This window comes from Aspergillus pseudotamarii, assembly GCF_009193445.1.
Source record: "Aspergillus pseudotamarii strain CBS 117625 unplaced genomic scaffold BDV38scaffold_61, whole genome shotgun sequence".
NCBI classification, from domain to species: domain Eukaryota; kingdom Fungi; phylum Ascomycota; class Eurotiomycetes; order Eurotiales; family Aspergillaceae; genus Aspergillus; species Aspergillus pseudotamarii.
In genome coordinates, this window is record NW_022475075.1 from 79,389 (window position 1) to 98,272 (window position 18,884).

Below are 18,884 nucleotides of genomic sequence, written 5' to 3' on the forward strand. Positions count from 1 at the left end.
CGGGTGCTGCCCCCAATACTCTTTTAAGAGGATATGGAAGGCAGATTATGTTTCAACACACTAGCATACAACCTGTTCCATTGCGTGAAATGACATATGATAGAAATGTGCTGCTAACACGGAGACTCCCCTACGTATCCAAAGTATTGGATTCTCAGCAGATTGAAGGTACCGCTCACGATGGGGGCCAACAGCGACAGGAGCAATCTGTCCAACCAGTCTCTATATACGTCCACAATTTAGAAGTTATCAGCTGCCACATTCCCCATACACAGTGGCATATTTGACCCTCAATCCTAGCCAGAAATGCGGAGGTCAATGTATACTCTCACAGATATATCCTCCAACCTTCAGTGCGTCACGTCAATAGCGTCTAGTACTGGGCAGCAGGCTAGGCAGGCTGTCCGTAACCTAGCATGATGTGAGATATCGGAACGCCAAGCATGCCCTCTCCATTCACCGATATGAAACATTCAAAGCCCCAGCTTTGCCAGTCGCTCCTGGCCTCGATCCGTGAACAACAAAAGCCCATTGAAGTAACCAACCATCCAAATCATGGGGTAGCGCCAATGGAACCACAATGGATGTTCAGTCGCGCCAAACCAACCGAAATGTCGGTCAAGATTATAGCACAGGTAGTTGCAACTGCTTAGGATGAGTAGCGACAGAATACCGGTGAAATGTGCCGCCTTTTTCCCATAGTAATGGTCAACAATGAAGCAGTTGATGAGCCCCCCCATCGCACCGCCCATTCCTAGTGGACAAAAGACCAGAGTCCATAAAATCTTATAAAGAAGGTCGCGAGTCCCCGTCATAACGAAAATACCGACGGCCAAGAAAATGATTTCTGCGAAAAGAGAATTCAGCCAGAATAGGAGGAAGGGTCGGAGATAGACATTTCGTCGTTTGTGAGCAGTCTTGATGTCCTGCTCTCCGGTAATCAACACTTGGTAGCTCATCGGTTCCATTGTGATCGAGTGAGTATCGTATGGGGTGGGTTGATGGTATGCGATGACAATTTTATGTAGCACCGTTCTCAGTCGGGGGTTTATAAAGCTTCAGTACTTCATCCTTGGCGTGCCGTATAGCCACTTCGAGGCCATTTATGGTGATGACTCCGAGGTTGTGATATCTATGTTATGAGTTGTAATTGTCGTGATTATCTATTCACCGAGGTAGGAAAGGAGTATTATCACTATTTGCCCTCACCGAAGATTAGTGATCCACAGGAATTCCCGGAATTGAAGAACGGGCGTAGTTAGTAGTTAACTAGTAGTTCGCTTTGACTAATCAACAAAAGTCCGGCTATGTACTTCTACTTTCTCACTCGCCATGGATAGCCATGGGGATATATGTTCTACAACCAAGAATATATGCCTTGTGCAGCCCCCAAGCAGAAGTGTACCCTTGGAATGAGTTCACTCTACGGGGATTTCCGTAGGTACTAAACACCAAAGGATAGGATTGTCAGGGGTTTTTCCGATGCGCGTTGGGATACGAGGATTAGTGATCTATCCGGTCCACGAGACATATGTTCCGAAGATATTGAAAGTTCCCCCCGCATGACTTGAATATCTTCCCTGAGCACCATGTGTTCTTCAAGGAATGTAAGCTCACGAGTAGGCGATCAAATCCGATATACCGGACCCCAGGGATAGAGAGAAAGCTGCCCACTGGCACCCAACCGCCAAGCAGGGTAGATATAGAACGTCCTAAATGTATATGTATGTCTCAAATATCCAAGTTTGGAGCGCCCTGAGCAGGCTCCTGGTTCTTTATTTATTTTGCAACTACGAGAGCCACACATATTTGGATGCAAGGAGAACACCGAGCCTAGTGTGGTCTACGAGGTAAGTAGTCACAAAACTACATAATCTCTCAAATGCTTCATTGACAAACAGTAAGCCCCTCAGAGGATGCTGGCAATCCAGTCAAGTTCCCTTTACCAGGGATTTGAAAGCCGTATATTCTATCATGCACAATCGCCCAATAACAGAAACCCTGATGAACACCACATCTAAACCCATTCATAATTTCCAAGCATAGAATTTGGTTCGGCCACGGGTTGTTGACTATTGGGTCAGCACTTTCCAGACGCGAATATAGTCTCGGATTGGGCTGTAACCGATCTATCAATCCTTCTCTGACATTGATCTCCAGGCGCCCAATCTTTATAGGCTTTTACTTAAGCATCGCTCTAGTCACAGTGGTGTTCAGTACACCCGCTAGATATACAGGAGCCAAATATATATAAAGAAGTCCAGGATCAACCTACAATTTACAGCCTAATAATATAAGAACAGATAAAAATAGCAACAGTCATTAAAATACTCATGTTTACCAGTCTTACACTGCCCCCCGCCACCGGTTATTGTATATAGTTGGTATAATTCCTAATATAAGTATTGTGAAGTATACCTCCGAGTTCAACACTCTTGTTATAAAAATTAGGAAGTTCAAACAACACTATACAAATCAATATATACAGTATATATAACATATTGGATTGATCCTATAGCAAATTCAGTATAGTTCTGGCAGTATTATATACTCTACAGCGGACCATAAGTGGAAGCAACTCTATATATCTCTGTCCTTCTCAGTAATTACCTATATTGCAACTGACAAATCTAGGTCGATGATTTTGCGGTCGAATCATAGCGGCTACGTGTCGTCTTTCCATCCAGAAACTGAAATCCAACAATCTACTGTGATACACACCTCTAGTCCCATGGAAGACCTGCGCTGATAAAACATCAGATTACTTACTCCCCTTCTATAGCCACATTCTTTTGTTGGCGCAATAATTACCGGTCATTTGTTTGACCATTTTGGCCGGCGAGCCCAGCTGATGATTACCGCAGTCGTATGGACCATTGGCAGCGCCTTGTAATGCAGCGCGCAGAGTATCGTCCATTTGATTGTTGGACGAGTAGTCGGCGGACTCGCAAGTATTGTCCCTAAGCTTTCAAGTACTGGATGGCTAGCTTATAATTATGGCAGCTGGAATGACCTCCCAAGGCAATGTCTACCTAGCTGAGCTCGTGCCTAGAGACATCCGCGGGCGCATTGTGGGCTTCCAACAAGGGACTATTAGCCTTGGCATCTTCGCTACATACCTGATCGCCTATGCGTGCACATATCATACATGGGGCTTCCGCCTCAGCTGGGGGCTGCAGGGTATCCCCGGGATCATCCATCGGGTCTCTCTTTTGTTCTTCCCTGAGTCTCCACGCTGGCTTGCCGTGTAGGGCCGCTGGACCGAGTGCAAGGAACCTCTAGCCGCGCTCTACGGCCATAGAGGTTATGGCAGTCAGACGGCCTCAGAGGAGATTTCCCGGCTCAAATAAACGGTTTAGATTATACGCGACGCCAAACAAACACATTTCTTGGACAGTCCCCCCACCCCAACGCTGTCACCACCAGGCTAGCTAACTGAAACTCACATAGGCGCCGTTATCGTGGATCTACTGCGCCGAGATCTTCCCCTTCCGCCAGCGGACCAAGGGCGTGGCTTTGTCGACAGCCATAAATGAGATTGTCAAGATCATATTAGGGTACACCATGGATGTGGGATTCGAGAATTTGTAGTGGGGGATGTATGTACTGTTTGGAATGTTCGGCACTCGTTGGTTTAGTATACATTCTATTTCCGGATCCCCAACGTAGGGCCTTGGAGGATGTTCTGTTTGCTTATCGCTGATCCATCTGCACATATGTACCCTTAGATTGAATGTTCCCTCCATGAGTAGCTGGGATATCTCCCCATCAGCACCACGAGTAGGCGATCAGATAAGTCGAACCGGAAGATCTAGAGAAAGTTGGCCGCCGACGCCCAACTGCTGCTCCCCGAGCAAGTGTCTACTTGGAATATTGTGAAGGCGGATGTGTCTCTTAAATAATATGATTACCTCATCCCTCATATCTGGAGTGTATGAGCGAGTGTCATCGGATGTGACGTGCTTGATCGACGTAGTCAGGGCTCCAGGGTCCTACTCTCTCTTTCTCTCTCTGTGGCCACGTATATTCTGGATTCTCCACATCAGCGGGTCGGTCCACAAAAAGGATGCGCTAAATAGTTAGTCTGTCAGGAAGAGTGTTCCCTCTTTCTTGCAGTAAACTATTCAAATTCATAGGTGTTTTCGGCGGTATAGTAGGGGATGGAATTAAATAAGGATATCGACCGTGGTCAACAATGTGGGAACTACATGATATACGACGAAGTGTGTGGCTTTATGTATTGGATAGCGGTTGGTATAAAAGTACCACTTGTGGCGGTGAGCAAGATACTGATAATAGCCAAGAATTATCTCAGCTCGCTAAATACCCTTGGCCCCGATTACCCCTCCATCAATCCAATTGCCCCTCCAACTGAGATCTCACTTGTGGCTGCCTCGTCAAATGATCCATTCTCCTCCTATCGGTAGCTGTCCCACCAAGCTCTAACAGCATCCCCACCATGCCAGGATAGACAGCAATGAGCAAATGAATACCGGCCATGTGGCTGAGACGGAAAGTACTATACAATGTACATACTATGAGAGATTAAGAACCCCACCTGACGGTGGAGGCTTTAGGGTATATAGGGAGTGCTTCTGTCACCTCCGTTTACTCTTCTCATCATCTTCACTTCCCAATCTTCAAATCACTCGCACCGCCCAGATCATTATTCCAAATCATAAACCATGGCCGGAAACTTCTACGAGTCTGCTATCGATGTGCATGTTGAGGGACCCGTCCTCCATGCTGGCCTTCGCAATATTAACGGCGAAGTGGTGGATGCCTTCATCGATTTAAACGAATACCTTGGTAACAACAATGGTATTTCCCCATGTCTCTCTGTTGTCTTAAGCCGACGCAGCCTCTAATTATGTCCCTGTGACTTAGGCGCTTTTGAGTGGGGGGGGGTCGACTTCTTTCAGACTGCCCAGAACGTGGAGTTCAGCTTCGAAGGAGGCGACAATGTGCCCATCCTCCGTGCTGATCTTCAGAACGAGGAGGGAGACTTTGTGTTAGCTGATGTCAACTTGGGTGAAAGAATCATCAATGATAATGGCGAGTTCAGGTTCCAAGAAGTGAGTTACACCTACCGGTGGGTTTTGTGTCCTAGTTGCTAATGGTGACGTAGTAACTGTCCTGATGTCCATATATTCCCCACGACGGAACGCAGCATGGGAAAATAGTCCAAAGATTCCTTGAAGTTATCGAAATAAATGCCTGCCAATGTCCATATACAGCCTCGATCCTTCTTTATAAATGGTTAGCGTAGGCGCAATACTAAATTGCGGCGTGTATAGGACGACGGAGCAGAAGCCAGAGAGTAATACTTGTAGTTGGGAGTTTTGAAGGACTCAATGAATGTGACAAGATCTGAAATAGTGGTTACTATCATGCCACAGAAAGTCTTGCAGGGTAAATACCGGTGGGGTAGAAATACCAAAGCTGAAGTTGAACCTCCACACCTTTGCCGTTGGTTGTCTCTGGAATTAAAGTCATCGAGTTCGAACAGAGAACATAGAAGTCGAAGGAGGAAAGGGGGAATGGCCCCGATGCTTTCTACCAGGCATAGCCTTCATTCAGCCACATCTCAGGGATTCCCTTTCCAATCTTTATCTTCGTCATCAACTCTTGCTCATTGAATTGAGTTACAATCTAACATTTGACTGTCTATTCGGGTCATGACCACGTCGCACATTCCTTGGATGCTTCTATTGGACATCGGACTTCGAGATACGCTCACATCAGAACCATCTTCTGCTTCTGGGGTTATGCCGTGTCATCCCACTTGCGAGGCTGTACTAACTCAATTGCTTGCAGCGCGGATGGCCTGTGGGCCATAAGAAGAGAAGTGATGCCGGTATTGTCAGTAGACCTCACCATCACCCGCACACCAAGTAGAGTGACTGATCTCGTATCGCAATCTACAGTGTTATGTAGAATCAAAGAGGGCATGCGTTAACCATCAGCTTGGCATGCCCATGAAAATATACGAACAAACATGATAACTCCGGATACCATACATCAGATACGATACATTGCAAGATTATACAAATCTATTGGTCCACGGCGTGATATCCACGATGCGCCCAGTCGCTTTGCCTCCATCGTTTCTTATAGTCTTCCATCTCGATCGGCTTGCCCGTACTCGGCGGACCTTCAGCGAGCCCGCGCTCCAGACGACCTTTGCGGCGTTGCCGGACGCACCACATGGCGAACCCGGCCACGATGAGCACCCCCGCAGCAGCGGCTCCGCAATACACACCAATATGGGCTGCCTTGCCCAGGTCCTTCCATTTCTGAGCGAGAGTCTTGGCGGGCTTCTTGTTGATCTCCGTTTTGGCGGTGGAGTTGCCACTGCCGGGCTGATTAGTTATCTTCGCCCATTACAGCTACCAGAAGAGACAGAAAGATCGAGATCATACCTGACGACATTGATGCTGTCGTATGAGCCCGAGCTCCCTGAGTAGGTATACTCTTTCCCGGAATGAAAGTCCTGGACGCGAATTCTCTGCACCGTCATGGTGAAGGGGAGATTGGTCCAATTCACCAGACCGCCGCCCCATTCGATGTTGCCAATCGACTGGGACGCAATACCCACCGGCCAATTGCTCACTTTGACGCGGCACGGGGTTTGCGGGTAGTTTTTGCCATAGACGGTCAGCGGTTCCGAGTAGTTGACCGTGCGCACCAGTTCGTTGTCAATCCACCATTCCAGGCGGTCCTGGTCCCAGTACGAGGTGTAGTTATGAAATTCGGTGTCGGCGTTGGCGACGGCATGGAACCCACCACGGTCACTCGTGGTCGTATTCCCCTTGCCAAAGAAGTCGGATTGTACCTCACTGGTGTTGTATCCGACCCATTCCCAGTCGATCTCGTCCAAGTCGTCCGACTGGAGAATCACACTGCTGATGATGCCGGCGCCCTTGGCCATCTTGACATGTGCCTCCATGACCCCGAAGAAGATGTAGAAGTTGGATTGTAATAGCGTCGATCCATTTTCCGTCTTGATCGAAAACTCCGCCCCTTCCGACGTATATGTCGGAACCCCGGTGGTCAGATTCCACAACTTCTCATCCAGCGTGGAGTTGAACCACCAGGTATGCTCGGTCCCCAATGCCGGATCTGCGGGACAGGTCGTGTTCAATGGATTGCATTCCGTCTGCTCGTCGGCAATGGCAATCCTGGCCAGGGCACTCAGGATGCCGACATACCGAAAGGGGCGCATGAAAACGTTGCGGTCGTGGTAGTGCGGATGGGTGTCCCCTCGGCAGGCGTATACGGTGGTCACGCACAAGTCCTGATCGCAGAGGAGGAATTGGGGGTAGAATGGTTCATGGCGTCTGACGAGCAGGCGACCATGCTCGGGTTATACGTCGGATGAAGAAAAAAAAAAGGTGGTAACGGCACGCTATTCCCTTGGGGACCGCCAAAAAAAAGGGGGGGAGGAGAGTATACCCATCGCCAATCAGGCGACGTGCAGTGTCTCCGTCTCTTTAGTGGGAGCCGAACTATCGGCTTTTCCTGCGTGGAGCCAACGAGGCTATTTATAACGGATCAAGGGAATGGCACTCGTCGAGCTCCCAATCGCGCGAAAGGGCGTGCGGCGGTTGTCGAGGTTTCCCACCGCCCGCCCCTCGTGCACAGTCCCGACCTCCATGATGCAAGGGTCAACCATTTTCATCCTCAGTCGATGTGAGCGTACCTGAACAGAGTCTTCGCCCTCTGTCTCTCTGGCTGTTGCCTGGTTTTGGTTTGCGTTTCCACCGAAATTCTTGCCAGATGTGGATCCGGGTGTACGACTCCGCTAGCCCTATCTGGGCCTAGTGCCAAAAGCTTGTCGGCTTTCGGATACATTCCCTCTAACCCATTTAGGGATGGTGTGGAATGAACCGACTCGTAATTCCGGAGGCTCGGAGTTAAAACCCTGGTATGATATCTTCCGGGTGAAGGGTTCCTCTCGGCCTCAAATACTCCCTGACCTGAAATGGGTTGCCGGTAGAAGAAGCATCCAGTTGGGATATATCACTGGTGAGATTGGGTCCCGTCGGTCAAACTAATTCTTCCCGCTGTATCTGACGCGCACGATCCAAGGCTAATCTCCCAAAGAAGTCCACACGAACCACGACAACGCAGATGCAAGATGCTAAAGCATTTATCAGAAGTCGGGGCATGAATCTATTCTCGAATAAGGATGACCAGATTGGCGTGAATTCGCTCAGGGTCGAGAGTCTTGGCATGGGTCCGGCATGATCTGGAGGGCGTATCGACAACGTGATGTACATTGGCCTCCATACATCATCCTGCTTCACTTCAGTGGTGCAGCCAGTTCCTGGAACGTGAGTTTCATATACATCAAACCTAGAATTGTAGACTTTTCCATCTCATTGATGATTACTGGGTCTGATCATTAGCTGAAGCTGTGATGATTTTCTCTTTCTTAATTCAAAAGCAAACGCTTGATTTTCAACATCTGAAATCCCGAAACACTCCCAAATGTCTACTTAAATTTCAGGCAATATACCTCATAATTAGACTAAATGAAGATCGTACGGAGGCAATAAACTGCGGAAGGGGATTGTCCAATAGCGAGGTGTCCTATGGGGCGCCTTCCCACCACTCTCCAATTAATGGCTCTCGTAGATGAGTACATGGTAGACAGCTTGGCATGAAGGAGGAATAGAATAGCGAAACAAAAAAGGAATAGATCAGTAGTTACAATAATAGAGCGGGTTATCTAAGGTTTGATCATCAACAGCTGCATCTCTAATATACCATGTTCCTGCACTTCCGTTGGGGGAGCGATTAGGTTTCAATATCCTTTACTATTGTGGTCCTATCCGGCAGTCTCCACGACTTGATTCATCACGACTGTACGTTCAACCAATATCGATAAACATTATGCCGCACGGATGCCCACAGCGGTGTCGGCTGCCGCGATGATCGGCGGTGGCTTCTCGATATTCCGACGGAAGATGTGCCGCTTGATGAAATACGGAAGCCACACGGTCAACTCGTGGCGGATGAAGTCCTTGGTTGGAACCGAGAAGACCTCTGCAGAAGATGTGAGAGAAAGTGACAGGGGTCGGGTGGGGGGTCAACGTACGATCCAACTCCTCCAGCGTTAGCTGCTTCGTCTCCCTGACGAAGCAGAATATCATAAACCAAGCGATAAGGTTGAGTCCGGCATAGAACCCGACTTGAGCGAAGAGTCAGCAAATTGTCCCGCCGGGGAGTCCAGCAATCTTCACTTACAAGCGCCGGTTGGAGTCATGACGGTCCGCATTCGAGGGAAGGTGAGACTGAGCACACCCGCTACACAGGCCGTTGTTAGGAGACTCCCTGTACAATGACGACCGGAAACACTCACCAAAGGTGTTGTTGATGCAAACGGCCCATGCCATTCCTTGCTCTCGCTGAATGGTGGGAAACACTTCGGCGGAGTACTGGAAAGCGACGGGTCCTTCACCCAACGAATAGCAGATCGTGAAGAGGTAGACAAACCTAGTCGAGAAGTCATTAGCCAAGCGTCGGAGCTGCAAACATAGAGGGAAAACATACAGGACAACTGGTCCGATCCGTTCGCCTTTAGTACCCTCAGTTTTCAGAAGCGACAGACCACCAGCTAATAAAAAGATACACATGAGGGGAAAGGTCTGCATAGGTGGAACAGTCAGCTATCTCCTTAGACACGGGCCAAGGTTACTCACAGCCAACGTCAGGGTGCGTCGACCTTTGGTGTCGATGAGGAAGAGAGTAGGGATAGTGGACACGACCTGAATAGCGCCATAGCCAAGAGACGCGTACAAGGCCTGCTCAGAGGTGTAGCCGACATCTTCGAAAATCGTTGAGCTGTAGAAAGAGATGACTGCAAAGAGTTAGGGGGAAGCAGAGACCGACCACACACGGTGACGTACTGTTAATGCCGCACATTTGCTGGGCAAGCATGACGGTCGAGGCGCCGTAGTTAGCGCGCCGAATCCTCGGCACGGCGAAACAGTCCCACATACGGGCGAAGTAGCCGGCGCCGCGGGCTTCTTTGAGCTCCTCTTCGTAGATAATCCACGAATAATAGAAGTCTCTGGCGGCGATGATGGGATGAGCTCGCAAGCGCATCATGGATTGGAATCCAGACGCATGCTTCCCGTGCTTCATGAGCCAACGAGGCGATTCGGGACAGAAATAGATGCCTGCGCCGAGGATGAAAGACGGGATGAATGCCGAACCGAGTTGGAGACGCCAAGAGATATCTCCGGTGTCTTTCACAATCACATTGGCGCAGAAGCCCAAGAAAATACCTGCAGTCGCCATTAGCCATGCCACGAGACAGCCGACCGAAGACCACTCACCGGCTACCACCCACAGTTGCCAGAACATGACCAGAGCACCTCGAATACGAGCCGGGGCCATCTCAGCGGAGTAGATGGGTACCGTAGCGTTCTTTGCGCCGATGCCAATACCCATGACGAATCGCGCGGCGAAAAGCCCTTGCCAGGATTTGGCAAAGGCCGAGCCTATTGGGGTGGCCGTGAGACAGCAAGCTGTAACAAAAATCTCGCCTCGTCGGCCTAAGTAGTGGTTCAGTGGATCGACGATAAAGGCGCCACTGTGTCCCAGGTCAACCGTCAATATGGAAAGCCACATATCAAGACTCCCAGCATACGCACATAAGACCAGCAGTCAAGAAAATGATCGCATTGATCACACCCACGATCCATTCCGCTCTCGCCGTTCCAACCAGGCCAAATTCTTGCGGGAACGAGAGGTTGGCGCCGTTCGATCCCGTCTGATCCCATCCCTGGGTGGCGGCGCCGACGGCGCACAAAGCGATCGAGTACCAGAGCATGAAGGGGCCGTGCCATTTGTGATCGCGCTCATATGTGAGGGCGGCGCGCTCCTCCTCATTGAGCTCGGTAATCATCTCGAAGCGTTGGGGGTCCCGCGCGACCAGGGCGGCGCGACCAAACAGATCTGCATGCTCGGCCATCTGGTGCGACTCGGCGAAAGCTCGGGCAGCCAGAACCGCCTGTTCCGGTGAACTGCGCTGTGAGGGTAAACCAAGTCAGCATCACAGGTGGAAGCCGACCATCATCAAATTGCGAGGCTCACCATCAGCGGGTTCTCAACGAGATTGACAGCAAAGGACTGGCGGCGGTCAGCCGGGTCCGCCAGCCCTGGCTTCTCGACCTGAGTCAGGGTCTCATTGTGAGCGGTCACGCCCACGGATGTCTTTTCCTCCATGGTGGTTGACAGGGTGCAGGATAGAGCTTGAGAGAGATTGGACGCAATGAGTCTTCACTCCGGACTCCTTCCTGGGGTTTTATCTCTCGGGCATCGAGCTCCCTCGGAGGGGACCCCGTGGAGATGACCTTAAATCTTTAAATCCTGCAACCGGTCATGGCGCGATACTTCCAACGCCCCGTGGGGAGAGAGATCCTAGCGTAGTGGCTCGGCGGGTCATCCAACGTCAGGCCGACAACAAATTAGGGCAAGCCGCGGCTGGTGACTGGTCGCGTGGTTGCAAAATTGACCCACCGGGCAGGCGGTCAAAGCGGGAGGTTGAAAGAGAAAAGAACGACTCACGACTCCACAGCCCTAGAATCAAGACTCGCATAAGACTGGTAAGATTTCCTGGCAACGCCTTGTCACAATCTTGGTAGTCAATAGCGCCCTCTCAGAGAACCAAAGAGCCCCTTAGTAGTCATGACATGGTTGGACCACCCCAAACATACCTTCTCATTCTCACAGCAATCGTGATACGAGCGGCAGCCCCGAATCCGACAGCCATGCCGCCACCAGCCGTCCCGAATGCAACCTTTGTGGTCAATGTGGCTTCTGGGGGAACCTATGAAAGGTGAGATCCTGAGTCAGACCATGCCTCTCTTGACCTTAGGTGAGAGACGATCCTTCCACTAATCAGAAATGAGATACCCCGGGCATTTCCCAGATGCGGGAGACTAGCGCAGCCACCAACGCGGCTTTGTTTTCTACTGGTGTCTTTCGGGATGGCCTCAGCACCTTTGATTAGCTGCTTGGCAACCTTTCTGCACTGGGATTCGCCAACTCAAATGCCACGCGAACTCGCTAGTGCCAGAGAGTCTTCGAACCTCCCAGAATAATCTCACTTGCAGTAAGAATCCCGGTGCGTTTCTGTCCACGTTCTTTTGTGACTAACGGGGCACGCTTTCAGGCAACCTTTTTTTTGTCTGTCCTTTGTCCATGGAATACATTTTCCCATGGAAAGAATGATGCATGACAATTCGGCCTTGTCTGACCCGGCCTTCACAAGGCTCATCCATGGATCCGAGCACGTCTTATCAATTACCGGTGCTACCCTGGTGGAGTTTCTTCTGTCAGCCTGGCAGCGTTTTACCTGGGCTCAGGCCTTGTTCACCCGATTTTTGCTTTTGCCGATCAGTATCCTGAATGGCCTTAGCCGATTCGGAATTTATCCAAAGGAAATAGCTGTGCGGGGGATATTACCACAACTAGCCAAGACGTGTAGTCATGCTCCTTATCCTTTGCTGCGTCATTGGTTTCTTTCAAATCCCTAGCCTCCTTCTCTCTTATGGCAGTGTGACACCAGTCAGGACGATACAGAAAAATAAGACTTCCCTCAGCCTGGCGAAGGATAGAAAAAGTCAAACTACCTCAAGACAAACAATAATGGGGCGCAGCGACCCAGACGCTATGGCTTCTACGGCGGATGATCTCTCCTTGTCTTTTCCTTTGTTCGTAATCTGGACTTTCTGTCCGACAAAAATTATTTGGTTCCTGGTTGTATTCCCTGCCCTTTTCCCAGGTTATTCGGCTTTGGTTTATCCTGGGCTGTGATGCCGGACACATACACAACATTTACTCACTCTTGCGCAATTGGCCAGCGAGATCAATAGAGGACCTTGAATCGTTTATACGCGCTTGTGCGAGTACCAAGCAAATATACTGGCACTAAACTGCCGGCACTTCATTTGGTAGCATGTTTTGATCGCGGGAGAAGAGGTATCATATCAGAACTTCATATTGTTGCGATTCAAGTTCGCCCGTCGCAGTACCGGCCACGCGGCATGCCAGAAGACGAAGCTGACCCGGCAGGTGGGAGTCAGGTTCTAAACCTTCTGACACTCCCGTCTTACTTGTCGCTCCTATCTGTTGAATCACCGCGGCGAACTTCCTCAAATTCCCATTCACTCAGTAATTCAGTTCTTGTTATTCGCCCGCGCCCTGGAGATGCTGGACAATATTGTGGAACGAAACATTACGTGCTCTTCCATATGTAGTCCACACAGTGTTGATAACGATGAAGATATTGAAAGACTCGTTGTGTATATAGTAAACTGTTATTGTAGTGGACTTTCAGAGCTGTAGTATATCAACGGACATAGTTCGCTATGATGGTAGATGTACCGGACACATCCGCGAAATGAACCATCTTTTCAAGTCTTTTTGTACCACTATGCTTATTTCTGTCACCATACTTGGCGTGTCTCGACAGTGGTCCATTGAAATGTGTGTTTAAGCAAGGCACTAGTCAAGGGCTGAGTGATGCAGGCAGCAACGAACGATTAATAGCATGAGGATGTGACGTGTTGTAATGTTCATGAAGTCCATGAAGAGCCACCTTCCTGATTGGGCGACGGCACTCAAAATCATGTGAACCGATGCCTCAGGTGGCTAAGGCCTGCTGTTTCTCTAATTTAGTTGCCCCGGCAATTATCAACTCAAGCGATTCCCTTCCACGGAACAACTCCTGAGAATTTCGGCTTCACAATCCAAAGCCCTCTTTCGGTGTGTATTGGGGGTTCACCATGAAACCCGTCGAGAAAGCCAAGGCATATTCGATGGGAAATAAAAAAGAAAGGGACATGTCCTGGCTTCTCAAAGCATGAGTTCTTTACCATTTTGCTTTTCCCCCCCTGGCTTGTAGTGACATACTATGTTTGGTATTTCCTCCTGTATTCCCCATCGCCGTTAATATATATATATTCGTGGATCGCTCAACTCAACTCTAAAGAGTACATCCACGAGCTCACATTGTATACAAATATTCGTTCCAACCACTACCGATGATCATCTGTCTAAACCGTCATTGCCATATGTGGATCAACATCCCAGGACGGAACACCGGATCAATATGTCTCCTATTGCTGCCGGTGATTGAGAAAGTGTGAGGAATTGTGGAGATTCATTCAACCGTTAAAAATCTCAAACATGCCAAGATCGACCGTGCTTTCTCCCGAGAATACTTTACTAGAATAGGTTCCTGAAGCCGACCCTGCTTTAATCTCCGAGATCGCTACTATTGTACAAAGCGAGGGACGATCCATCTCAACATGAGAGGTGTTGGACACCTTCAACTGGACAACCACCGCGATAACAGTCTTTGATTCCTACCCAGCGGAACCATGCGTTTTTTATCTACTCTAGCACTTCTCGCCATAGCAACAGACCGGGTCGTAGCCCTTGAAACCACTGAACTTTTCCACTTTTCGACCTCGGTGGCTATCGAGAACACCGCTCTCCGGCCCGATGGCAGCCTTCTTCTCTCCACCTTCGACCAAGGTCGCCTCTACACCCTTAATCCCTCCGTGCCTAATGCTGAAGCGGAGCTCGTCGCAGCCCTCCCGGGTGCGACCGCCCTCTGCGGCATTGCAGCGATCGACACCAACAAGTTTGCCATCATAGGTGGCGTTCGGGGTAACTACAGCTACACCAACGAAACCATATACACCGTGGATTTCGGCACCAACCCTACCAATCCAACTATTGAAGTAGTCTCTCGGATTCCTGATGCCATTATGCTGAATGGTCTGGCCGCCCTACCAGCATATCCGCACGTGGTCATGGCTGGAGACGCACGGCTCGGAGCTGTATTCCGCGTCGACACCGACACAGGAATTGCGGAGATTGCCTTCAAAGACCCCTTGCTTACCGCACCTTCCAATGCATCCACCCCAATTGGAGTGAACGGGCTGAAGATGGCCGGCGGTTATATGTACTTCACCAACACCGCAAGGGAGATCTTTGCACGAGTACCTATTGATGGGTTCGGGCGAAAGACTGGTGAGATCGAGGTGATTGCGGCGCTCAATAATGCAGAGTTATATAACTGGGACGATTTCGTGGTTTTGGAAGATCTTAATGTGGCGTACCTTGCGCAGCCAGATAATGCCGTAGCACAGGTTTCACTGGATGGAGTGCAAAATATTATTGTTGGAGGAGGAGATGATCATACGACGCTGGTAGGGGCAACATCGCTGGCAATCACACAGGATGGAAAGACTCTCTATGTCACAACGCGAGGGGGCACAGTGGATGGATCTGTGTATGGTGGGCAGGTTGTTCGGGTTCATCTATAAGGTGATGGATAAGATAGATATGATATAACTGCTGGAAGGTCGTTGGGTGGATGATGAAGATATCCTAGCACCTCAGGCTGGAGTATTTGAAATTGGTCGTGTTGATGACCTATCTGCATAGCATACTCCATATCATTCACCGGGATCATGGCTTCTAATATAGACGAGGAATCGCACCCCTGTCGTCTAAGTACGCTGATACGGCTATTCATATGCCTTGAGGTGGTATTTGTCAACACCACAGTACGCGTTTGCTAGTATTCTCCGCGCGTGGGGTTAGTGGAAGGAGACTATTCGTTTGTGAACGTGTGATGAGGTAGGGGTGTTAGGTAACTGTAGTCAACTCTATCTAGAGGGAACTTTGTACGGCCCCCGCCTCTTGCGCCGATTGACCAGCTATCCTTGTCGGTTAAAATTTCATTCGTGGAACGCTGGAATATCAGACGCTCTTCTTCTCAGTTGGGCGGTTTGATAAGGTGGAAGATAAAACCTGGCATATCATATTTCTAGAACATCCGTTGTGCATTGGGATTTAACCACTTGTCATGTCTGCTCAAAGGCTTTTTTTCTTTTTGGAAATGGCTTATAGCATGTGGCTTTCACTGAGGCTGAGATTGGCCTCGGGAAAAGCCACAGTCTCTCGTGTTGAAGTTGCAATACGACCCGCGCAGGAGATTCGATTCAAGGGGGCGGTGAGTCTAAAATGACGGGTCATGAAGAATCTCTGGTATGATGAAGTCATCCCAGCCAGACGTGTTGTGGTGATCTGCTTTTATATTTTGAAGTAAGTAATTGGTATGTAATTGGAGGCGCACGACGCACATGGTGAGAGGAAACTAAAGTGCTGTTCTCTTAAAACTTGTAACTGTTTGTACAATTTACCACAAGCGAATGATATGGAACTATAAATCTCTATGCTTAGATAGGAGTAGTTGTCATGTTTTGATCATCCCAGTTCAACTAAAGTTAGAAGAAAAGCCGGTCAACGTTACCTACAGCTCACGAAGAGTAACCCCTTGTACATGTCGTGAAGATCAAATTTCGAGTTCTGAGACGATGCTGTGATATAATAAAAGCTGATGCTGCATTCTCCACTTTGTTTCAGTGTTTGTGATGGCTTTCTGACCCAAGAGGTGTCATGGCTCTGGGTCTTTTGGGTCCTAGCTGTTACGGTAAATCGTTCTATCTACATTGGAATCTGAAACCCGGCACTAAACCAAACCGGCAGGCTGGCATCATCACCGGGTTCTCCTTTTTGGCTCTCCGCGAAACCCACGCGCCAATTCTCCTTGCACGTCGCTCTAAGCAACTATGTCGAGAAACTCGGAATCATGACCTCCAGTCTGCTCTTGATCGAGGCCTGACCCCGGCCGCTCTCTTTAGGTGATTGACGATCGTCTTCTATGGTGTTGTAGATCAACACTCGCAGTAGGTCCCCTCGGATAGCGATCCCAACCAAAGGACTGAACTGAAGCAAGGCTGTGTGCAAAGCTAACAGCGGAATAAGAAGGAGAAAACATTATGCAATTAACTGACTAAAAAACCCGCTGCCAAAAATCATGATTAAGATACACCTATAGGTTACGCCCCTCTATAACATATGGAAAGGCATTCACGGTTCTCTTCCATATTCCATGCAACCATGTATTTTCTCTCACTGGGTCGACGACAGAACCAAAAAATTGATTTCCCAAAATCTATCGATCCCCACAGATGTCATCACGATGAATCAGACTTCTTGAATTCCCCCAGCCATGAGTTGGTTGGACGGTACAGCATTCTTATCACGCATCTTTGCCGCCGTCTCAGCCCCAGCCGCGGGGACTCGGACCGCAAAGCTCTTGCCCTCAGCCGGTCGTTGACCGTCTGGAAGTGGATATGGATACGGGACATACTCGGGCATCAAGCCGAGCTGTTTGAGCACAGTTGCCTGGTCCCATGTGATGTGTTCGTGGTAGAGTCGGTCTCCTCGAATATTAACCACCGCCATGAACGGGATCTCCAGTTGACAGCCTGTTGGTGGAATTCCAGGAATTCTGCTCGAACAAATTAGCTGGATAGGGGGCTGAACATAGGCAAACAGCTGATCTGTGAAATTGTGGAAGGGAAGAAGAGCAACAACAACACTCACAACCAGTCCACCTCGGAATTATGAGTAAACGTCATGATAAACTCATCCACGACCCGGTCGATGCCAATGGTCCGACTAATCAACTCGTTTTGAGTGTCCGGTGGGTTGCTGAAGATAAAGTTGTCGCGATAGAATCGAGTCAGGTTATGGCGGCCAATGCCCCCCGTCATCTGGGAAATACCGATTCATTTGTTAGGGAGTTTTGGAATGGGATTCTTGGACATAGAGAGGAAGGCACTCACAGTGGGAATATGATTCACGTATGGCTCTTGCACCATGGTGTTCATGGTATGTTCCACGGACCGATTGTCGAATTCAAAGTAGGTATGCTCTTCCCAGATGGCCTCGAGGTCGAAGTAAGGGCCATTCATCTGCCTCTTCAGGAAGGTCAGATTTCGTGTGTGGGAGATGGCTTCTGTCGCATAATCGAATCCCGGAGCTGTAGGGAGGGCAAACCACTGGCTGCTCATCTTTGGATACTCGTACTGCATCAGAAATTCGGTTCGCTGCAGCGGCATGCTCGCTTTGCCAGACAGATGTTGTACGGTGGGGATGGTACTTGAACTCAACCCGGAGGCATCGGATGCAGCCCCGTAGATTACAGCCGCTGTGATCTTCTTGATCTCCGGCAGAGAGTGAACTCTCTCCCACAGTTGAAAGTCATATGCTATTGGTTGACATTAGCGGGAGTGCACTCTGATAAGAGATATGGACAAGGGCAAAACAGTCTTACCCACGAGGCCGATGGTACCATGTCCAGAGCACTGGCCGTGCTGCGCTAAGGTCTCAATGGCTTGGTTCAGGGTATACCCCCGAGTCAGGGCTGGCCCTCGGACCTCGAGCACAGTGTAGCCCTCTTCAGCCCACTTCAGGGAAGGCGTTGGGACTCCATTGGTTAGGACTTGTTTATTTGGTGGGCCATCGGGGACGATGATGATAAGGGCGGGCCCTATGCCCCGGCGGCTCAAGGGAGGAAGGAGGTAAACTCCAAATTCGATCTCATGGACCTGTGCAACAGGAAATGGTTTTAAGGGAATCTTGACTTGATCCATGGTAAGTTAAGGACAGGGTTCGAGGTAGTGGTTATTTGTAATCGAGATGCCAACGGCTAGGTGTGTCTGCCAACAGGGCGTCTGCGTAGTCATTTTAAATAGGACTCCCGTGCCTCTAACGTAACCCGCCTCCCTCCCTTTCTTGCATTTCTCCACATTTAGTCTTTCAATATCAACATGATGTGCGGGGTACGGACCACAGCCGTCCTTGTTTGCACATCTCAGATACGGAGAAGTCATCGGAACTCGGACAGGCTTTTCTCAATTCTATTGCAGGACCCGAGGAAGTTATATGACTTTTGAACAAGTTAAATAAAATAAAACCATCGTAATCAACTATCTAGACAC

The 18,884-nt window shown here is 49.4% G+C and overlaps 8 protein-coding genes across 8 annotated transcripts; 3 read left to right on the plus strand and 5 right to left on the minus strand.

Annotated features, from left to right (window-relative positions):
• Positions 1-473: 473 nt before the first annotated feature.
• On the minus strand, positions 474-968 carry BDV38DRAFT_286435 (uncharacterized protein; the record flags this gene model as incomplete). Its single annotated transcript, XM_032060667.1, has 1 exon — positions 474-968. One exon carries the CDS (start codon positions 966-968, stop codon positions 474-476), a length of 495 nt encoding a protein of 164 aa, XP_031909876.1.
• A 2,028-nt stretch (positions 969-2,996) lies between these two features.
• BDV38DRAFT_286436 (uncharacterized protein) lies at positions 2,997-3,591 on the plus strand (the record flags this gene model as incomplete). The annotated part of the gene is made up of 2 exons (XM_032060668.1): positions 2,997-3,245; positions 3,451-3,591. The coding sequence occupies 2 exons, from the start codon at positions 2,997-2,999 to the stop codon at positions 3,589-3,591; spliced, it is 390 nt and encodes a 129-aa protein (XP_031909877.1).
• A 1,094-nt stretch (positions 3,592-4,685) lies between these two features.
• On the plus strand, positions 4,686-5,117 carry BDV38DRAFT_286437 (CVNH domain-containing protein; the record flags this gene model as incomplete). The annotated part of the gene is made up of 2 exons (XM_032060669.1): positions 4,686-4,821; positions 4,888-5,117. 2 exons carry the CDS (start codon positions 4,686-4,688, stop codon positions 5,115-5,117), a joined length of 366 nt encoding a protein of 121 aa, XP_031909878.1.
• Positions 5,118-5,689: 572 nt separating this feature from the next.
• On the minus strand, positions 5,690-5,986 carry BDV38DRAFT_257167 (uncharacterized protein). The gene has a single exon (XM_032055590.1). It carries the CDS (start codon positions 5,950-5,952, stop codon positions 5,767-5,769), a length of 186 nt encoding a protein of 61 aa, XP_031909879.1. The 5' UTR covers positions 5,953-5,986; the 3' UTR covers positions 5,690-5,766.
• Positions 5,987-6,074: 88 nt separating this feature from the next.
• Positions 6,075-7,729, minus strand: BDV38DRAFT_257169 (glycoside hydrolase family 16 protein). The gene has a single exon (XM_032055591.1). The coding sequence runs from the start codon at positions 7,223-7,225 to the stop codon at positions 6,371-6,373; it is 855 nt and encodes a 284-aa protein (XP_031909880.1). The 5' UTR covers positions 7,226-7,729; the 3' UTR covers positions 6,075-6,370.
• Positions 7,730-8,442: 713 nt separating this feature from the next.
• Positions 8,443-11,351, minus strand: BDV38DRAFT_179595 (uncharacterized protein). The gene is made up of 10 exons (XM_032052055.1): positions 11,107-11,351; positions 10,665-11,041; positions 10,347-10,603; positions 9,915-10,295; positions 9,708-9,865; positions 9,559-9,653; positions 9,368-9,501; positions 9,253-9,312; positions 9,104-9,196; positions 8,443-9,051 (listed from the first exon to the last, which is right to left on the minus strand). The coding sequence occupies exons 1-10, from the start codon at positions 11,236-11,238 to the stop codon at positions 8,897-8,899; spliced, it is 1,842 nt and encodes a 613-aa protein (XP_031909881.1). The 5' UTR covers positions 11,239-11,351; the 3' UTR covers positions 8,443-8,896.
• Positions 11,352-13,793: 2,442 nt separating this feature from the next.
• On the plus strand, positions 13,794-15,474 carry BDV38DRAFT_295878 (uncharacterized protein; the record flags this gene model as incomplete). The annotated part of the gene is made up of 2 exons (XM_032062792.1): positions 13,794-15,236; positions 15,430-15,474. The coding sequence occupies exons 1-2, from the start codon at positions 14,400-14,402 to the stop codon at positions 15,472-15,474; spliced, it is 882 nt and encodes a 293-aa protein (XP_031909882.1). The 5' UTR covers positions 13,794-14,399.
• Positions 15,475-17,082: 1,608 nt separating this feature from the next.
• On the minus strand, positions 17,083-18,536 carry BDV38DRAFT_295880 (LEA domain protein; the record flags this gene model as incomplete). Its single annotated transcript, XM_032062793.1, has 4 exons — positions 17,083-17,389; positions 17,485-17,654; positions 17,727-18,151; positions 18,218-18,536. 4 exons carry the CDS (start codon positions 18,534-18,536, stop codon positions 17,083-17,085), a joined length of 1,221 nt encoding a protein of 406 aa, XP_031909883.1.
• Between the last annotated feature and the right edge of the window lie 348 nt (positions 18,537-18,884).

Excerpts from the sequence above, each read along its gene's own strand:
- BDV38DRAFT_257167 (XM_032055590.1), bottom strand. The coding sequence starts at position 5,952 with ATGCCCTCTTTGATTCTACATAACACTGTAGATTGCGATACGAGATCA.
- BDV38DRAFT_257169 (XM_032055591.1), bottom strand. The coding sequence starts at position 7,225 with ATGCGCCCCTTTCGGTATGTCGGCATCCTGAGTGCCCTGGCCAGGATT.
- BDV38DRAFT_179595 (XM_032052055.1), bottom strand. The coding sequence starts at position 11,238 with ATGGAGGAAAAGACATCCGTGGGCGTGACCGCTCACAATGAGACCCTG. Across the intron at positions 9,197-9,252 it reads CATGACTCCAACCGGCGCTT|TCGGGTTCTATGCCGGACTC; the intron begins GTAAGTGAAGAT and ends TCTTCGCTCAAG. Across the intron at positions 9,052-9,103 it reads AACGCTGGAGGAGTTGGATC|AGGTCTTCTCGGTTCCAACC; the intron begins GTACGTTGACCC and ends CATCTTCTGCAG.